At 47.5% G+C, this 20,538-nt stretch overlaps 7 protein-coding genes across 7 annotated transcripts; 4 read left to right on the top strand and 3 right to left on the bottom strand.

Moving 5' to 3' along the window:
- Positions 1-1,511: 1,511 nt before the first annotated feature.
- Positions 1,512-2,489, top strand: HO173_004145 (uncharacterized protein; the record flags this gene model as incomplete). Its single annotated transcript, XM_037306069.1, has 1 exon — positions 1,512-2,489. The coding sequence occupies one exon, from the start codon at positions 1,512-1,514 to the stop codon at positions 2,487-2,489; it is 978 nt and encodes a 325-aa protein (XP_037167262.1).
- Positions 2,490-2,815: 326 nt separating this feature from the next.
- Positions 2,816-3,766, bottom strand: HO173_004146 (uncharacterized protein; the record flags this gene model as incomplete). The annotated part of the gene is made up of 3 exons (XM_037306070.1): positions 2,816-2,910; positions 2,974-3,323; positions 3,372-3,766. The coding sequence occupies 3 exons, from the start codon at positions 3,764-3,766 to the stop codon at positions 2,816-2,818; spliced, it is 840 nt and encodes a 279-aa protein (XP_037167263.1).
- A 1,371-nt stretch (positions 3,767-5,137) lies between these two features.
- Positions 5,138-6,745, bottom strand: HO173_004147 (uncharacterized protein; the record flags this gene model as incomplete). Its single annotated transcript, XM_037306071.1, has 5 exons — positions 5,138-5,577; positions 5,712-5,773; positions 5,828-6,210; positions 6,366-6,659; positions 6,707-6,745. 5 exons carry the CDS (start codon positions 6,743-6,745, stop codon positions 5,138-5,140), a joined length of 1,218 nt encoding a protein of 405 aa, XP_037167264.1.
- Positions 6,746-7,848: 1,103 nt separating this feature from the next.
- On the top strand, positions 7,849-9,273 carry HO173_004148 (uncharacterized protein; the record flags this gene model as incomplete). The annotated part of the gene is made up of 3 exons (XM_037306072.1): positions 7,849-7,926; positions 7,974-9,057; positions 9,113-9,273. 3 exons carry the CDS (start codon positions 7,849-7,851, stop codon positions 9,271-9,273), a joined length of 1,323 nt encoding a protein of 440 aa, XP_037167265.1.
- Positions 9,274-10,324: 1,051 nt separating this feature from the next.
- On the top strand, positions 10,325-15,440 carry HO173_004149 (uncharacterized protein; the record flags this gene model as incomplete). The annotated part of the gene is made up of 3 exons (XM_037306073.1): positions 10,325-11,347; positions 11,418-12,005; positions 12,072-15,440. The coding sequence occupies 3 exons, from the start codon at positions 10,325-10,327 to the stop codon at positions 15,438-15,440; spliced, it is 4,980 nt and encodes a 1,659-aa protein (XP_037167266.1).
- A 479-nt stretch (positions 15,441-15,919) lies between these two features.
- On the bottom strand, positions 15,920-16,567 carry HO173_004150 (uncharacterized protein; the record flags this gene model as incomplete). Its single annotated transcript, XM_037306074.1, has 3 exons — positions 15,920-16,037; positions 16,105-16,408; positions 16,492-16,567. The coding sequence occupies 3 exons, from the start codon at positions 16,565-16,567 to the stop codon at positions 15,920-15,922; spliced, it is 498 nt and encodes a 165-aa protein (XP_037167267.1).
- A 1,651-nt stretch (positions 16,568-18,218) lies between these two features.
- HO173_004151 (uncharacterized protein) lies at positions 18,219-19,708 on the top strand (the record flags this gene model as incomplete). Its single annotated transcript, XM_037306075.1, has 3 exons — positions 18,219-18,271; positions 18,328-19,395; positions 19,444-19,708. The coding sequence occupies 3 exons, from the start codon at positions 18,219-18,221 to the stop codon at positions 19,706-19,708; spliced, it is 1,386 nt and encodes a 461-aa protein (XP_037167268.1).
- Between the last annotated feature and the right edge of the window lie 830 nt (positions 19,709-20,538).

The following is a 20,538-nucleotide window of genomic DNA, read 5'->3' on the forward strand; positions in this document are numbered from 1 at the left end:
TAAAAGAAAACTTAAGAAGAATAGAAAACTAAGTTTATTAAAGCGATATATTAATAGATTCAAAGAATAATATAACGATATTAATAAGATTAAGAAACTACGCTTTTTTAGCGTCGCCTTCGACTAAGAGTCTTTTAAAATAATAATTTATAAGATTAAGAAAGCCGCTAAAGAACTAGTTAAAAGATTAATTAATAAGAGTTATATAATAATATATATAGACAATAGCGAAATTAATAAAAAAGTAAAAGCTTTAACTATATCGTTAAATATTAATTTTATTTTTAATATCTATTTAAGCTTAAGCGATTAATATATAATATACTTAGCGAAGTTATATAATATTCTTTAAGCTCTAACTATAGTAATTATATATTAAATAAAATTATAACTTAGTAGAGTTATAGTAAATATAAATAATTAAATATTAATTTAAACTATTAAAGACTTAAATAAGTATTTAAAATAGATCTATATAATATAAATAGTATAGATTATTAATTTACTAAGATATCTCTAAGATAGTAATAGAATTATATTAAATTTCGATATATATTAATATTAATAATAATAAATAGATAAATAGAAAGGCGAAGAAGATTATTAGCTAACGAGAGCGAGTAATTTATAATAAAAGAGTAAAGATAAATACTAATAAAATAGTCTAATTATTAATTATATAGATAAGAATAATATCGATAATTAAGATAGCTATTAGAGACTACGCGATAAAATAATAAACTATCAAATAAGCTAATAAGAAGCGAGATAATATTCTTAAAAGAATTTAATTAATATCGTTAAAATAAATATAACTTCTATATTTAAGAGTTAAGCGCGCTAAGACATCGCTAATAATATAAATAAAAATTAAGAAAATAAATCTTAAGGCCTTTCTTTATAATCGATGAATATTAAATATAAAGAATAAAGAATATAAGTATAAAGCGAAGTAGACGACTCGATATATTCTTTATAAATATAAGCTATTTAATAAGAAGCGAGGAATATAATAAGTTAAAGAAAGAAGAAAGATAAAAGAGAGAATTATTATTTATAAGAATATACTAATAAAACCACGCTACGCCTTTATAGCGACGAACTTTATAAGAAATATAAGGTTTATTAGATAATATTAAGCTCTTAATAAAGAATTAATAATAAGAATTTACTAGAGTAGACGATTAAAAAGAAGAATACGATTAAGAAGAGAGAGTTTAGATATAGGTTTTTTCTTTTTTAAAATATAAAATTAAGTATAGTAAGAACGCAAAACTATGACGGTAACTTATATAGCCTTATTTATTTGAGTACTATATGATTAGCCAAAAGGATTAGATAGATTACGTATGTAACTCGCATAGTCGGCTACTAGGGCAAGACTTCAGGGTAGTATGATGTAATCAATCAAATCAATCAAAAACTCCGCCTACGGCCTAATTCTGATATTCCCACTAGCCATGTAACTCCCCATGTAGTTGAAAACAAGCCTCACTGATCAGCCTTGTCTCATGAAAATATGGTTCCTTGGAGAATCCTTGGAGAAGAATAGCGAAAAATGGCTGAGGGCGATGAGGGTTTTATTTCTCGAAAACAATGCTGTCGAAATTGGCCGCTCTAGTGCCGACGACGACGCCAATGCCACAATTCTCCGAAAAAAGAGCATGGCCAAACCACTTAACAAATGGACTACTTCGGAGAAAGCAGGCTTCGTCTGCGTAGGAACCCACAAGCTCTACGTCTCAACCTCCGGGCCCATTCGCATACCAGGCGACCCGTTACTGATCGTCTTCCCGGGCGCGAACGCCGCCTGCGAATCTTGGGAACCGGTATCATCTCTCCTCCAAGACACCGTACGTGTCCTTCTATACGACCGCTCTGGGCTAGGCCGCAGCGAACACGGTCCGAATCGGGATACTGGACCCGTAGCAGCGGACGAGCTCTCCAAGCTGCTCCAAGCCGTGAACCTGCCCGGTCCGTATGTCCTTGTGGCGCACTCTTACGGCGGCTGTGTGGCTCGAGAGTTTCTGCACCTGCACGCCAGGGACGTGGTCGGCATGGTGCTTTCGGAGACGGGCACGGAGACCATGAGTCGGTATGCTGAGGAGCAGTATCGGAGACAGGTGCTTGGCCATCGTCCGCTGAGCGTTATCCGGGGCGAGTCCGCTTTCAGCGCGCGGCGGGGTGAGGATGTCAGCGTGTCAGATGAGCAGCGCAGAGCGCGTGACGGCATGCTTGAGGCTATGGGTAGAGCTGACGAGCAGTTGAAGAGAGAGCAGTTGAGGTTGTCAAGGAATAATAGGTTCAGGAATGTCCCCGACTGTGGACACAACGTCCATCTCAGTCGTCCTGATGTCGTCGCTGAGGAGGTTAAATGGGTTTTGTCAAATCTAATGACAGTGAGAGCAAAGAGGAGTTGGGTCGGTTTCACAGATCCACGATTATTTTTCGGGTTTGTCAGATCTTGGGGCTTTCTTGACCGCAGGTGACTGCACTTTAGGGAGGTGCTTGAATAATTTTAGTGGGATATTGGGTCTTCTTACCCGAGCTAGGCTCGTCCACTCACGTGTCATCTTGCCAGCTGGATGAAGATCGAATGTGTGTAGCCATGCACCGCTGCGACCGATGACCCTGCGTTACATGGGGAAAAGGGTAGTTTACCGGAAAAAGAAGACAACCCGGACGGCTAAGGCCTCGAGTTTGCTCTAGAATAAATGATAGTTCCCCTAAAAGTCAAGCTTACACTGCCCAATATATACGATGAAGACAACAGACTAATGGCTGTACCAAACAAATAAATCAACACATTCCAAATCTAAAGATCTGGTCCCGCAAGTCCATTTTCTGTCATCTGCACAATGCCATGGCCCAACGGTGCTTTCACAGCCTCATATTCCCCATCGACGTTGCCTATTCCAAATTTGTTAGTCTCGCTTCACAGTCTCTTTATTGAGCTTCGGGCAAGGTTCTTACCTGCGGGATAGTAATTGCAGACGGTGAAGACAGCGGGAGTACCACCATCAGGGCCACAATTCGTATTCGCTAGATATGGTTGGCCATTCGCATTGCAGTCTTGCGTGGTAGGTTGACCGGCAGGGGAGCAATCATAAGTATAGCAGCCAACGGAGGTTGTATCGCTCCACACCATTTGACTGAAGTGGCCCCACTGCTCAAACTGTGAGCCGTCTGGGACATCTTGGCCGTACGGCAGGGGGTAGTTCTCAATCTCATCGTTGTACAGCATGTTGGTGAGCAGAGCGGAGATGTTGCCAGCATCGATCCCAGCTCCGATGTTCTGTCCGTAATTACCGTCGCCTGCGGCCCTGCCATATTGTGAGCGCTAGAGCTTGCGGCAGGATGGGTATACTTACTTGCTGTGATTATAGAAGCATGTCTTGGCGATCTGCTCAGCGTATGAAGCTAATGTGCTGTTATACACCAGATCTGGGACAGAATGGTTGGCACGATGGATGTTGTGGTTTAGCAGGACCAGTCCCTGGTATGTGGCGCTCTCGGTGTCAAGATTAGCTTGGTAGGTCAGCGGAAGACCGGTCGTGGATGGCGGAGAAGTCTCCGCAGCTACTGGCGCGACAGAAGATGCGGTGTTTGCCGGCGATTGAGCTTGCACCGCATCGACTTTAACAACTACTGAGGTTGCGGCGGTGGGTGCTGGTTGATTTGCCCCTTCATGTACTGTCACGACATCGTGGACCACAGCAGTCCTGACGATCTCGTCAAGCACAGTGTCCATGATTGGACTGGCCATAATGCTGGCTGCAAATAGGAGAGGAGTCAGACTGGAAGACCGCATGATGGTTCCGTTTCGCTTTTAATAAAGACAGGATTTGGGATCACGGATCGCCAGAGAAACTGTAAGGATAGGTAGATGCTGAGGGGCGTCAAAAAGATTGAAGATTATGCGAAGGACAGGTAGACAAATAATTGACCCAATCCAAGGGGTTGGACTCGGTCAACGAGAAAAGTCAGAGGCGGTCGACTGGCGAAACGACGTTCAAGGAATGGGATGGGAAAGCAAAGACAGTGTGAAGAAGGGGGTTCTGGAATGAAAGAGCGGAAGATGTGTTCTTCGAAGGAAGGTGCTGGGTAAAGACAGTGAAAAGACCAGGAAGAACTCGGACTTTTGGGGAAATGTAGAAAAGGGTGAAAAGTGGAATGAATGGGAGCAAAGTATGCTCTCTCATGCTATGCAGTCTAGACTCGACGGCGTAAATGCAGCAAGTCCACCTTTGTCCCTTGGATACGCGTGGACCGAACATACCTCAAAGCATTTTCCGAAGTTCTTTGTCAACTCAAAATTAGAAGGTGGAGGTACAAAGCATAGTGGTAACGCCGCAGCCGCAACGTTCATTCTCCTGCTCTCTTTTTTTCTTCTCAATGAAAGCCTTCAATTTCTAGCATCAAAGATTCTGAGCCACGAGATCCATAGTGGGTTCTACCATTGAGTCCAGCCTCAAATCTGCTTGAGGCCTGAGCCCTCGTCTTGACTCTTTGAGTCATACCCACAGAGCTGCAAAAGGCCCGAAGCACCATCGTGATGATGTTGCGTAATGCAGCATCCCCCACACTTGAACTATAGGTACGATTTAGTAGATACATATGAACCGTGGGCTCGTAGTTGCAGTCGTCGTTAGCAGTCCAAGCGCGGCAAGCGTCGCGGTTTGATGCCAAGGCGCTAAAGCTATTCATTCATTCACCCCCTATCGCCTGTCATGCTTTTTTGAACAGACCTTGTCATGGGACTGATGCTGAACTCTTTTGCTGAAACGCTCTCAAATTCAAAATTGACGTTGCCGAGACGTCTCATGTGGCATGTGGCTTGATCGTAACCATAACGGCTTTACATCCCCGCTGTTGAAGATCAATTGTCGGCGATGACCGGATGTAAAACCCTGACGCTCGTTGGAGCAGTGGAAGTGCACCAGCATGAACAGGCATCCCTACATCCGTCGTATTCAAAACTGTATATGAAGAGTAAGCGACCGTAAGCTTAGGGGTTTTCATGGACATTTTCGGGCGAATCGACTATATACAGGTGGCGCAAGTTTATCCCTTGCCCCTCAATCCCGAAGCTAAATGTGTTTTATTGTATTCGTTGAATCTTCTTCACTGTCTGCTCTTACTCAGCGTAAGCTCTGTACACCTCTAAGTCTTTCTCTGCAGAGAATTCGATTTCAACCCCCTGACCGGCAAAGAAAATGTAGCCCTCATTGAAATCAAAATCTTCTCCACCCGCCTTCATCTTCCCGGCTCCGCTCGTTGCAAAGATCACACTTGGCCCGGCGATCTTCTCCTGGATCTCTTTTTCTCCGGCTTGCAAACTCGTCCTCAACATGTTGAACTCGCTCATCGGCGGCGCATAGTCCACCGTCTTCCCCATCTTCCCTTTGCTGCTCTTGGTAGCACCTAGCATCGCATCCTTCGCATTGTGGGGCGAAAAGGTCAAGGCCTCGGTGAATAGCTCGATGCTATCTCTCTTTGCACGTGGGCAAAATCCAGTGTTGAGGACGTTGTTGGAGCGGGCCATGCACTCGACGATGTCGCCAGAAAGATAAGCGTCTTCATGTTTTCTGAGTCAGCCTTAACTTTTTAAATTGGGGTTTAGGTGAGGAGGCTTTTTTTGGAAATTAAGATAATCTCGATTCTCGATACGTGTCTTTCAGCCCAGGTTTCTGGAAGGGCAAATTACTTACGTGGGCAATCGGCAGGGACGTATAGTGCTTCGCCGGCTTCGAGGGTGAGGAAGTTCATACAGCTTGACAGTTGCATTAGCATCAAGGTATGCATGCAGTCAGGCAGGTAGTCTTACAGCAAAGTGACCAGGTTTCCCGGATCCTCAATCGAGTACTGCTCTTGCAGCCTTGGTAACAAGTCGAGGATATAAGCCTGCTTGCCGAATCTCTCTCGGGGAATTTTGCCCAACTGTTGCTGGCATTCCTTGATGCTGTCATCACTAGATGTCAGAATGTTCTGGCAAACTCGCTTCAGTGTCTCATTGTTGAAGTGCGTCTGTCCGTTCGGGAGGAATTTTTGGATCGGCTGCAAAACATCGAAGAGAGCCTGAATGTCGGGCGTCGCCTTCCAACCGACAAACACCTCGAATTTGCCTAATGCTATCGCGATCTCTGGCTTGTGATTATCGTCGGTAAACTGATCGGGATTTTTGGCATGTAGCCTAGCCGCGAGATCTTTCTACGCAGATTTCGGAGTCAGCACAGTTTACTCGAGCTAGGAAATGGAGTTGCAAGACAGGTCTCTGGAGTAGAAAGGTCTTCTTGCTCCAGAAGCGAGTCTTGGGACTCAACCTCATTACCAAATAGGAAGAATCAGCTCCGAAATGTACGTACGTCCGGGTGGATCTGCAGCTCCAACGCTTTTTCGATTGACAATATCTTTGGCAGAAACGGCAGTACACCTCCGAACTTCTCCATAACGTTCTTTCCTAGCAGTCCTTCTTTGTCCTCGTCCACGATCTTATGCAGCTCTTCTCCAGTCTTCAGGCTCTTAGCAGGCTGTACAGGATAATCGCCCATCCACATCTCCGCATAGGGTTTATCTTCGATCTCGAAGCCGGTGTTGGGAGTTTTGGAGCAGAGGCGGGCGGACATGGATGATGTACCGACGCGGCCCCATGGATAGTTCTGCTCGTTGTTAGACGAAGGGCATTGGAAGGTGATGGGAAACAGACGTTGCAGGTGCATTGCAGCTGGAACACTGAAGGACCCATGATTGCAAAAGGACAGGGATGAGAATTGATCTTGTCTCAATCAATCTTGAAAACAGAATGTATGTGGATTGAAAACAGCTGCATCATATTTACTGTGTCGTCAGAGTTCGGGTAAATCGTCATAATTGGCCCGCTGTCAACCGAGAAGCATGACATCAGAGTAATTGGCCAATCAAGTCATTTTCTATTTGCCCAGGCCTTTCAGGAAATTTCAGGAATAATGAAGGAGTGAAGAGTGAAGCAAAATAATCCATTCGAGAACCGCGTTCTTGCTATGACCGTTCGTTGCAGCCAGTACAATTTACCGACGCTTATGGTGACCATGACAAAGGGAAAGTATCCCACATTTATGCAAAGCTTGGAACCCCATTTCAATCTTGCAGGCCTCCCACACAACATTGTTCCCCAAAGTTAGAATCACATGCTTGCCGCTGTTCCGCCTGTGAAAATGCCACCTCAACCGTGATTCCGCAGCCTCGATGACCGGCCACCTGCTCTTTAAGATGCATTCATGCAACAACCCTTCCCATCCGCAGCACTCTATGCCCGCCATCTGCTCTCGCGATATCCCTTAGGCCCCGTCCCATTCACAGCATTTTTTTGTGAGGTAGACGAACGGTGCTTGTGGACCAAACATATGAAGGCAATCAGAAATTTAGCTAGACATCGGTACTTCTGCGAGATACTTCGAAGGGTGGATCGGCTTCCAGCTACCAGGAATTGTCTGCAAATCACGACATTCTGTATCAAGTTGACGTTTGGTGCAACAGACATGGCGGAAGCAGTTAGAACTTACCTACTTAAGGTAGACCCCGTAGTGGGTGTCGCTCGAGGGGGTAAAGCGTGGGATTAGGCGCCGGATCCCCCGAGCTTGTTGGCTTCCCGGCGAAGCTCGATTGCCTCATTCAGAACTTTCGAGGCTTCCTTGAGTGCAACGTCCGCCACACTGTGCGTCCGCTTTGTCCTCAAGACACTCTGTCTTCTATGCAAGTCATGTCATCTTGCTTCCCATCATGTTCACTACTTAGCAAGCGTTGTTCTGCATACAAAGCGCGTACTCTATAATATCCCCAAGAATCTATTACTACCATTAGCTACCTACCATGTCTGCCACCCCAGTATCTCCTGCCAAACGAAAGCAGATCTTACGGGTCATCTTTATCTCCTTGTTGCTCGACCTGGTGTGCCCGTATTCGCCGTGCAAAGCGAGCTTGCTAATTAGTCCCAGATATCCTTCACATTCATCCTTCCCCTCTTTCCAAAGCTCCTCGAATTTTACCGCAACCTCGAAACACAAGATGACTCCTCTTCCATTCTCAATCGCATCTTTTTCGGTTTGAATGCCTATAAGCAATCCTTCTCGCGCCCCATCAGCGATCGATATGACATAGTCCTCCTCGGAGGCGCTCTCGGCTCTCTGTTCTCCCTTCTTCAGGCAATTGCTTCTCCTATCATCGGAACCCTCTCCGACAAATATGGGCGACGAACTGCACTTCTCTGGTCAATGGCTGGAAACATTGCCTCGGTGGCCTTATGGGTAGCCGCGACGGACTTCCGAACATTTTTGGCAAGCAGAGTAGTAGGAGGCTTGAGCGAAGGGAATGTCCAACTAGCAACCGCAATGGCAGCGGATGTTAGCAATGACAAGCAAAGAGGTGCCACAATGGCTCTGGTTGGAGTATGTTTCTCCATTGCCTTTACATTCGGACCGGCGCTGGGAGCGGCTCTCGCAAACATCGAAACAGTAGTCGCAAATCCGTTCGCTACAGCTGCTGGGTTTTCGCTCTTCTTGATTGTCGTGGAGACAATGTATCTCTACTTCTATCTACCGGAGACTCTACCTTCATCACGTGTAACGCCGGTAACCAGTGGCTCGATACTGAAGACCGGGTCAGAGCAGCAAAAGCATATTCGTACGAATTCCCATACCCTTTTGAATTTTACCCATTTCATTTTCATCCTCTTCTTTAGCGGCATGGAGTTCTCTCTCCCGTTTATGACCTATGACTTATTTGCCTACACGCCCTCCCAATCTGGCAGGCTCCTCGGATTCATGGGTTTGGTCGCTTCGATACTGCAAGGATCCGTCACCAGGAAACTGCACCCGCTTCGAGTCGTCCAGCTCGGTGTAGTGGCATGCGCAGCGAGCTTCTTTATGCTAGGCAGGCTGACGACCGAAGCGGGACTGTGGGGAGCTGCCACGTTATTGGCAGTAACGACTGCTACCGTTGTGACCGGATTGAATAGCATGAGTAGCTTCGAGGCTGCCGAAGGAGAAAGGGGTGGGAAACTGGGTAATCATCGAAGTTGGGGTAAGTCACGAGATCTTGCTATCATAGCCCTAAATTACTGACCCATGGCCTCTAGGGCAGATCGGAAGATCTTGTGGTCCTCTATTATTCTGTAGCCTATATTGGTGGGCAGGCCGAGATATTGCATACGCCATCGGAGGGGCCGGCATGTTAGGTGTTTGTGCAATTGTTTTTGGAGCCTTGAAGGCTCCTCCGAAATCCCTACCCCAGAAATGAAACACAGTACTAGAGACAATTCAGAAAGTGCCTTTCCCAGAGGGTGGCCTTGTTGTAGTGTTGCTATTACTTGGCAATAATTCTGTGGATATACCTGAAGGTCCTGTAACATGAGAATAACACCTTGTATTTGAGACCCCAATAGCAGTTAAGAGTCAACGCTCCATATCAAGAGAGATGTAGAAGAAGACATTGTTGTCCTCCAAAATTTCCTACTTTAAGTCTCTGAAAGTCTGAAGTCTACCTTAATTGGCAGCTTGCTTTCTCATTACTCAAGACTTGAAATCACAAAATGTTCGCAACTAATTTAAGTTGACCAATCAGTCTTAGTTTCGTGATTTTAAGTCTAAAACTCACCTTATTTCTTCATTTCTGAGCTAAAGGAGCACGGGTACGTCCAAAAGAGGAAGCTGGAAAAGAACTTCAAAATCCTCAAGTCTACCTTTTTTGATTCCTTTTCTTTATCAAAAATATGATAATAAACTTAAATACGTAGAGTTATAGAGTTAATATTTTAAAACTAGCGGAGATGAAATTTAATAAAGTATTCGTAAAGATATACTAAGAACAATTTTTTAAATTATCTTCGATTCTCAGTGAAATACTTTTGTCAGGGTGACCCTTAAATCCCTTAAGCCCTTCGGAGCTCTTTAAGTCCACCGCGATCATCGAAGCGCCAAAGTAAAGTACTCGAAATATATATTAAATAAATTTTAAAAAGGGTCCGAGGGATTTTAGGGGTCTCCTGAGAATTAAATAGTCAAAACCAGTACTCGGCAAGCTTTTCCTACTGGGAAGCCCGCGCCCCAGCACATATTTGGCTATACGGGTGGACTTCGGATCTCTCAGACTTTTGTCGCGGTCCACCGCGATCACGAAACACCAAAGTATGCCTGCCTACAATCACCTCTCTACTCATATGTCTTGTCAGCGCTCACCTCTCAGGTCAACACCTTAGCCCGCGAGGTCGACATCATGAAATGACTGAGCTCAGTCTCTCTTCATTTGCCCTTACGAGGCAGTCTCAGATCCTGTCTTTGAAGCCTTCACTATGGCACAAGCCGTACAAAGTAATATCATCGATCTAACTGGTGAAGATGACAATGACGACAGCATCGCAAGGGCGCATGCTGCTTGTCAGAAGGCCTTTGCAGCCGCATCACGATTGACTAACCACTTTGAATCCCTGAAAACGAATCCTCTCCCAGCCGTTGCTCCCAAACCGCTGGTGCCGCCTCGGCTTGGAACATTTTCCAATCCCGCTAGGAATGAAACGAATGGGCTCAAGAAGGATGGGATTAATAATACTATACAACGACAAGATTCCATGATCCCCAGCCTCGGTGTCTCATTCCCTCAGTCAGCTCTAGGGATAGCGGCTTCAAGGCCAGCGAAATCTCCCTCAATATTAGAGAGACCGAAAGGAGACGAGCGACAGCCAAGGGAGAACACATCTGTCACTCCTAGGGCCGATACCTCCACTATCCGCACGCCACGCTCAGCTGCTGTCTCCGCCAAGCAGAATATAGCTGACACATGCAATGAAATGGAAGATTGGGTCAACAAAGATCCAAACCTAGTACCACAGCAGGCTGGCGTCAGTACACCAAGGAAACCGGGGAGACCGAAGAAAGATCCCGATGAATGGTCACCCAGTTCGACTACGAAGAACAACGTAGAAGAGCGAAAGGGACTGGGCAGAGTTGTCACCAACGCACCGACACCATCCGCTGACGGACACGAAGACTTGAGAGCCAACGAAGACAATGGCTTGTTCCCCATCAAAGGAGTATTGACCTCATTAGGTACAAAGAAGCGGAAGCTCTCAGGATCGTTCCAATCCCATCCTTCTCCTGTCAAATTGGCTCGATGGAATGCAGAGCCGAGCGCTCCTCATCCGTCTACCCCTCCGAATGTGGCTGAGCCCGCCCGCAGTGAGCATGTGCACGATGGAACAGGTAACATTTCTCCCGCTGGTTGCTTCCCAAGGTGTGTGTATCCTGCTCTCAAAGCAGCGAAAGCAGTATACAAGCAAAGCCTTACAGAGGACGAATTGACTGGCATCGGAAACAGCGTAAGTCTTCTCTTGGAGCCCTAGGGTGAAAATCCTATGTCCAAAGGGAAAAAAATAACGGACGGACTAGATTACCAACCAAATTTTGGAGCAAGGAGTAGAGGCATTTTGTCCAGCAAGTGCTAATTGTCCTAAGAATCAACGAACGGAATTGATATTGAAATCCGTATCGGAGAATTTTCATGAAAAAGCACTGAAGGTTAGAAGTGGGCTCCCTGTCAACTTGATTGCCTTCGCAGAGGATTCCTCGAAAGGTGTCACTGATCCTCCCTTCAACCGCGATCCTAAAGCATCTCCACTCGAGCGCGATTCGTCTATCAAGAATATCGTCAAGACGAACAATGAGTCGCGATCGAAGCCATCGACTACAAAGTCTAGGGAGAATAGCGCATCGACAGACCAGGCAGACGCTGGTCTCTTCGGACGATCCAAGCCATCAATGCTGCACACGCAAGAGAAGATAGATCCTAGGCTCCACCCCAGATTCCACGAAGCTGCTAGTCCTACTACATCTGAGCCTATACTGTCATCGGCATCCACCGGGCTCGTCGCATATGCTGCCCTGTTCGAATCAGTAGTGTATCCTGCCATGAAGAAGTCAAAAAAGCGTCACAAAGACAGTCTTCCTCGAGAAGAGTTAGATGCTATCGGCAAAACTGTAAGTCTTACTTCGATGTTAGGATTGAAGAAAATGAGCCTTAATAGACATGCACTAATCCTTTAGATTGTCAACGATGTTCTGGACAAATTAGCATCTCACTCAGAGAATTCATACCAGCTGGACGAGAATACAAAGAAGAAAATCAAGCACTTCGTGAAGAAGTCTTTTCGTCAAAAGGTTCGGAGGACTAATGCGCAATCTTCACATAACCCAACTACTCCTGTAAATGGTTCAAGACTTGATATAGCTACGCTTTCATCCGGTTCTCCAGATCTAGAAGGCACGACTGGAGGTCCTCGTGCTCGTGTACCCGGTTTAAATGACTCTGAGAATGCCTCCGTGAGTCAGGCCATTGCAGTAAACGAAAAAGAAGAGGCACAGGCACCGCCTCCCATACCCCTAGATCAACAACAGTCTTTGTCGTTACAAACCTCACCAACTGAGTCTTCAACATCCCCTTTCGGACCCAATTTTGATCGTGGTCGGTACCCTGCTCTGCGCCGTAAACGCGGCAATAAATATTATACTCCAGCCAGGACTTCAAAAACCACCCCCAAACTCAAACAAAATCATTTTATACCTTCTGATGATTACTTGCGTTCGCGGCCTGTCACAAGACTCCCGACTGATCCAAGCTTGACTGCTCCAGCTTCAAACCAGCATAGCAATAATTTGGGAGTATCGAATGGCAAAGACCAGGTGCGGCTTTTAAAAGCTTTAGCAAGTCAACCTACGACCTTCCGGGTGAGTGAGACGCAGCTGATAACCTTGGCGACTGCTGCCGAAAAGAAAAGGACTCCTACAACTCAAAAATCGGCTTTGGAGCTTCTTGCCAGCATAGAAGAATCAACAAACGTGGGGCCTGTCGCACCTCAGTCCGCAAGCTACGACGACGCCTCGAACGCACTGCGAGAAGCTCCGGCCGAGGGTCAAGGAAGGATGACAGACGTGGGAGAGACGCCCGCCGGTGGCCGCGGACCGGTTTTCTCCCATCTTGCAAATCACCGAAACAACACTACAACCCATCAATCAGTCCAGCAAATTCCAAGAAACTGGCCATTGGAAGACACTGGTCCCCCAAAAGAACCTCGACCAAGATGCCGTCCTAACCCCGCCACAGCGCTCGATCCAAGTCTCGAGCACGTCATGGCAGTCTTGGTCACTGATACGTCCAGCCGGCCATATAAGGATGGACAGAGATACTATATTACACCCACAGATCGAATGCAGCTCGTTGCTGATCAAAGCATCGTGAAACATGCTGATCTCACCTCCAAAGTTGGGAAACCAAAGGTTGTTAGAGTTGAGACAAAGGTTATCGATACTGTCCGCTACCCAGGACGTTGCATTTCGTCATTGCTTCGGAACCGCGAGCTCGGCCTAAACTCTCGTGGACGACATGTCGGAACGATGGGTGAGCTCCGTCAATTGAAGAGTGAGATGATTGAGCCATGGAAAAATTGGAAAGGAGCATCTGGTGATGTGGTCGCTGTTGCATGGAGCCCAGATTCCAATGTGTATGCGTTTGGGGCAGCCGCACATACAAATGTTGAGGATATACAGTACAACCGTCCTTGCAACCTATTACTCGGTAATCTCACTTCGAACCAAATTCGAGAGCTACCCGATCACAGGGTCGATCGGCCGAAACCTGAAACCATTCCCAATGGACCCAATGCTACTCGAGCTGTCTACGACGCTTGCGATCCTAAAGTATACGAGACCGTTACCTCAATTGCGTTCTCACCCACCGGAGATCGAATGTTCACTGCGAGTCATGACTGTACCGTAAAGATCTGGGATATCTCTGCCGGGAAACACCAATGTCTGAGCACTCTCCGCCACGAAGCCTGGGTGACTAGCGTCGAGATCTCAGGGAACCGACCAAGTCTTTTTGCAACTGCCTCGAAGTGTGTCAACGGCGCCGTTCGAATCTATTACAATCCTGCAGAACCTTCGCGTTACGAGAAATTCTCGGCCTCGCGTGCAGAAACAAGGCCCAATTGGAAAATATATCCAGAATGTTTAAGGTGGGGCCCAAACTCTTACAACAATCATCTACTACTGGCAGGCTTCCAACAATGGGAGCAGCAGGGGGATTTGCTTTCCGGTGGGGGACAGCTCTGCCTCTGGGACGCCAATGTTTTCGAGAGCATCAAAGTCACGCCATCGTCACAAAGCGTTTATGCTGCAGCTTGGCATCCCACGGAGCCTTTCTTTGCTACGGGTGGCGCTCCCGGTAATCACATCATTGACAAAACCAACACCAAAACTGTTGTTCGCACTTGGGATGTCCGAACGCCGAAACGTTGTCAAGTCGAGTATGAGTGTCCTGCTATAGACATGCAAGACATCACTTTCTCTCCATTAAATTCAAATATTGTAACTGCTGGCTGTACAGACGGCATTTCTTACGTTTGGGATTGGCGTTGGCCAGATCAGCCACTCCATTGCTTGAAGCACGGCAGGCCCCTGGTGGATTTGGATCACACCAGAGAACGGGAAGAAGCTGATACCGGAGTGATGCTGAGCCTTTGGGGTCCTGGTGGCTCTCTGTTCTACACTGGTTCTTCCGACGGCATGATCAAGGCATGGGATGTTCGACGCCATCCCAAAGATGTGCTGATCAGCAATGTTGCCAATTTTGATGTTAGTATACAAAGCGGAGCCTTCTCGCCAGACGGTAACAATCTACTTGTCGGTGATGCTGAAGGAGGCATTCACGTTCTCTCATCTGCTCCTTGTGGGCCACGTTCAAATGTCCAAAGCACAGACGCGTATATTGATCTCGTGAGAGCCTCTGATGGAAGCGGCTTAAAACTTGATCAAAACGATGACAATCCTGGCACAGAGGGTATTGAAGCTGCTAAATCGCTTATCGAATCAGGTCAACTGGAGCATCATAAAGAACTTGGAGTTGGACAGGGGCTTAATTACCAAGGTCCCTACGCTACATACGCTCGAAAAGCAGTCGTCGAGTGTGGTATTGGCCGCCTGCGCAGAAGGTTCGAGAAGAAGCAACCAATTTCGAAGAGGGGTGAGAAGCGATGGGATATAGCAATTCCAATGACTTCTTTGCTCTACGAGAGGAAGGAAACATTGGATCGTGAGAAGGATGGCGACAAGATGGCGAACCTTAATGAGCATGAACCGAAGGCAATGCAGCAACCGAAGGATGGAGACAGCCTCCAGACAAGTCCCTTTTTCTCGACACCGCAAGGAGCATCTGCCGTCGTTCATCCGTCTTCCACAAGCCTCGTCGATTCCGTAGATAGCGAAAGTGTTGGCGCGACTGTTGTCGATGTTAACGAGGATCATAGCGTTGAGTACAATGCTATTCCCGAAAGTGAGATGGTTGAGGAAAATTACTGGTGGGTGAGGATGGGTGAGGAGGAGATCGCTCAGGCGAGGGCTGGACGAGTGAAATACTAGGTGGTCTTACTGGAGCTTCGAGGCTTTCAGTAACAGCTGCGATGCGCTCAGTCATTATCGATAGATCGTGACAATCCGAACAGGCTGAGCCATACGTACCCAGCATTGCCTATCCCTAGATCATTTATAATATAGCTCAATAAACGCCACTACCTTGGCTAGGTTTGCATAAGAGATTCTGCGTGTATTCGTTATTCTAAAGTGATCGTAGAACCGCCTGTGCTCCTGATATCAAGCTCGAAACTTCTCCCGTTGGAAGAAGCCATTGTGTACTTTCAAAAAATTCCTTTCCAACACTTTCACTAGAGAACAGGACATTTTAGAACGAAGAGCCTGAGTAGAAGCGTACACCGATTCCACAGTTAACAATTGCCGATATTTTTAACACGAATGGTCCACGGGCTGGGCGATCCATGCACCATTCGGAAGTTCTACACACTCTCTGGCCTCCGTGCAACTGTAACGTACTGCACCGTCTCTTAAATCTGCACAGATTCCTGTGTGCCAACCCAACCCGCGTGGGTCTGCTCGCCGGAGCCGCGGCGCGTGCGCATGATGTGTAGCGACGCTAGGAGCGTGGTCGCGAGGAAAGTCGCCCTGGAACCCAATTAGCCTCTCCTTCCCCTTCTCTCTCCCCCCAACACCGAGTCTCGGGGAGTTTTACCACGCAAGGGCACCGACGATCACGGCCCCGACCATCACATCACACGGTCCGCACAGGATCAATCCCCGGTGGAACACCGCCAGTGCCACGAACCCGGCGAACCAGAGCAGGCAGGTCGCGGAGTCCAGGGCGAGGATGAGCCATTTGTTGAAGAAGCGGCCGTTGGGCTTGTTGCCGCCCGCGAGGACGGGGTTGAGGAAGAGGTAGGGGAGGGTGAGGAGGGTGGAGGTTCCGACGGAGACGAGGTAGGGGGGCGCGGAGGGGGTGGTGGAGGGATGGGTGTGGTGGAGATACCAGGATGTTACTGAGGAGGGGGGGGGGGAGATGTCAGCTTTTATTTCCTGGGGCCGGGGTAAGGCAGCTTTGGTAGGGAGGGGAGGTGAATACCGTGGCCGTTCAAGCCGAGCGCGATGATGGCGAGGATGAGCTGGAAGATGCGAAGGGGAAGGTTGAAGTTAAACATCGTCGCGTGTCGTGTATCGTGATTCTAAGATCGTGGCTTGCGGTATGTGGAGTTGGAATGTGGGGTAGGTGTTCGTTTGGATAAGGGAGTGTGCGTATGTTGATTGTGGAATAGATGAAAGAGTGAAAAGAGATCCTGTCAAAGGATGTGCGGGTTTATTTGTTAAGCGATAATGAGCGTCAAGCTATATGAAAGAAAAGAAGAGTGAGTGAGTGAATGAATGAATGAAAGAAAGATTGAAAGTGTTGTTGCGAAAACTGGGCGACGAGAGGATACTTTGTTTTCGGAGGAGATCGCTTGGCGAAATTGCAGGGATGTGATTTGTTGGCGCTATGTTTCAGGACTGAGGACTCTGACCGTTATTTTTGGTCTTGATCTGGTATATCTCCTTGTCTTTTAACGCCTTTGGTCAGAAGAGCTTCTTCTTCAAGGCGCTTCGATCATGGACCGTCTGCAAAAGAACCCTACCGCCTCTGTATTGCCTCAAATCCACTGCCAAGCCAAAAATTGAAGGCCAGAGACTGAGGCTATTACTGGCCACATTGCCTTGACCTGAACTCTTCATCTAGATACAGCATGATTAATGCATTGTCATCATTGAAGGTAAGGTCCATTTTACTATCCATGCATTCCTACTCGTGCAGGCCACGTAGTGTTTCTCAGGTATTGTGCAGCGCTGCTTTCGGTGCTCTTGTGGGACTTTTGTTGACACTGGCACCTATACTCTATAACCTAGAGGAATTGTGCTCCAGAATAGGTATGTGAATATGCGCCTGCTTTGCTGTTGAATCGTTGTCTCGTGTGAACAGCAAAAAGTTCATCTCCAAAAAGATTCTCGCGTGCTAAGTATGTTCAACATGGATGAGCACTTTACCATGCTTCAAATTGCAAAGACCGATGTTTCACGATGCGGAAGAGTGATGAGAAAGTGCTCCGACCTTCCGGATGTTTTCTCCGTCACGAAGTTCAACACAAGCAGTGGTCAAAACCCCAAAGGAGTGTAGCCTGAGGGCTTGCGAGGAGTTGTCATGAGTGGTCAAGTACAATGCTACATCTTGATACGAGTAAGGGGGGCTCGAGAGGCGGAAAGGTTGGTGTCAATCGTGTATGAGTCCATGACAGGCTTAGGCTCCGCTGCGCCTCAGGCCTGAGGCGCTTACTCGTAAGCCACACTATGGACCCTGAGACTTCTAGCTGGTACTTTAGCGATGCCTTTATCTTTATCATAAGCGAGCAGATAAGATGTTTTGAAGAGTTAGGTACTGTACCTAGGTATTCATTATTCTCCGAACCATGCTATTCCGGCGGCATCAGAATCTTCTTCCACAGCTTCATGAATCATGATACTGAAGTCCAGGTTGAGAGAAGCAGTCATCACTAGGTACATGATGCCACCATTCCGAGGCTCTTCTGCCCCGTTGGAAGTCTGACACGATGACACCATCCCCGCTAAGCCCGAGTGCGGGGGGATATGGGCGGCAGCCAAAGACGCAATAATGCGGCTTCACGTCGTCAATAGTGCGACTTTTAAAAGCGACGCGGTCTTTTTCTTGCTTCAATTGAACTGATACTCATCGTGCCTTCAACATATCTGCTCAATCATCGATTTCACACCTCAACGTAATCTTACGTTGAATTTCTACTTGCCAGTATGGGCTCGGAAGCTCCACAGCAGAAATTTGAGACACTGCAGTTGCACGCTGGGTAGGAGGTCTCGAGTCTATTGATACACGGAAGCAATTGACTGACTGCGGAGACAGACAAGAGCCAGATCCTACAACCAATGCCCGCGCCGTCCCCATCTATGCCACGACCAGCTACGTCTTCAATGACAGCGCGCATGGCGCCCGCCTTTTTGGCCTCAAGGAATTTGGGAATATCTACAGCCGCATCATGAACCCCACGGTTGACGTCTTCGAAAAACGAATTGCGGCTCTGGAAGGCGGTGTTGCAGCCGTGGCAGCATCCTCAGGACAGGCGGCTCAATTCATGACGATTGCGGCATTGGCTCACGCAGGCGATAATATTATATCAACGTCGAACCTCTACGGAGGGACATACAACCAATTCAAGGTGGCCCTGCCGAGACTGGGCATAAGGACAAAGTTCGTGAAGGGTGACGAGCCGGCGGAATTCGAGAGACTTATCGATGACAAGACGAGGTGTGTGTACCTGGAGAGCATAGGGAACCCGAGATACAATGTGCCCGATTTCGAGAAGATTGTGCAAATTGCGCATAAGAACGGTGTACCGGTGGTGGTGGATAATACATTCGGCGCCGGAGGGTACTTCTGTCGGCCCATTGATCACGGTGCGGACATCGTCGTTCACTCGGCTACTAAGTGGATTGGTGGCCACGGCACCACAATTGGAGGCATTGTGGTCGACAGCGGCAAGTTCGATTGGGGCAAGAATGCCAAGCGCTTCCCACAGTTCAACGATCCTTCGGAAGGCTATCATGGTCTCAAGTTCTGGGATACGTTCGGCCCCATCACATTCGCCATTCGCGTCAGAGTTGAGATCCTGCGAGACCTTGGCACGGCGCTGAATCCATTCGCGGCGCAACAATTATTGCTGGGCATTGAGACTCTGAGTCTGCGGTGCGAAAGACATGCGTACAACGCTTTGAAATTAGCTCAATGGCTTCAAGAGAACGACAGAGTCTCTTGGGTGTCATACCCGGGCCTGGAGAGTCACCAGTCACACAAGCTCGCGAAGAAGTATCTGCCCAGAGGATTCGGCGGTGTACTATCATTTGGGGTGAAGGGAGGGCAGGAGGCTGGAAGTCAAGTCGTCGATGGCTTCAAGTTGATCTCAAATCTGGCTAAGTATGCTCTTCGCTCCTTCGTAACCGCCCCTAGCTTATTAGGTCACAGTATCGGCGACTCGAAGACCCTGGCAATCCACCCTTGGAGCACAACGCACGAACAGCTCAGCGACCAAGAGAAAACAGATAGCGGTGTCACGGAAGATCTCATCCGGATATCGGTGGGAACAGAGCATATTGACGATATAATTGCAGACTTTGAGCAATCCTTTTCGGCAAGCAAAGCTGCAAAGCCAAATGCAGAAGGGAAGGAAGAGAATGGGGAGGTAAAGGGCAATACGAATGGGGACGCTAAATTGAGTGGAGCAACATGAAACGAATACGGATTCTAATATAGCCGTTGTGGACTCGATGATGGTGCCTTTGTTTCACAAAAGAGAATGCTTTAATCACAGTCGCATCATGACGAAGGCTATAATCCTGATGAATCCCGTTCTTTGCCCGGGACACAGCAATTCACAGCAAACCACAGCAACCTTTAATTGGTAAGACTAACGCTTGCACTAATACCGACCACCAAAGACTTCGAAGATTGCCAAACACAGCAGCTTTTATAACATTGTTCATGACAAAGCATTCTCCTTTTGTTGGTTATTCCGAACACATGTAGTCTATGAAAGGATGCTTCATGGGCTTCCATCGGCCATCACACGAGGCCATCATGATCTCGTCTCATCCGGCACCAGATACAATGAGCGTCATTCACCTATGCCCGAATTGATAAAGTCTCTTTAAGAGTTGAGGCTCAGAGCACGAATAAGCATTAACCTATTACTGCAGTCGACTATCTAGACACTGCTCCTATATATTGAGACACCAAACCCTCGAAATAGAACAGGTTTATCCATCACACCAAGAACAATTGACTAATCTTACCATACATGATTTAATCGACTACTTGAATATTCACCATCACCACACCTTTACAAGAGCAGAGCCATATATACCCTATTGCTCGCCTTCCTCTCATCTTGACTGCCCTATCCGTGCCTGCCGCCGCATCCAATTCCACCAACGCCAGTTCCACTCTCACGTTTACAGCATTTGGGTCTTATGCGTGTGATCAGGGCGTGCTCACATTCAACTCAATGGCCTACGATCAAGCGTATACCATGCCGTCCAATGAGACTTTCCACTCCTTCAC

This window comes from Letharia columbiana (assembly GCF_014066305.1).
Source record: "Letharia columbiana isolate WasteWater2 chromosome Unknown Sc0000010_s0, whole genome shotgun sequence".
NCBI lineage: Eukaryota > Fungi > Ascomycota > Lecanoromycetes > Lecanorales > Parmeliaceae > Letharia > Letharia columbiana.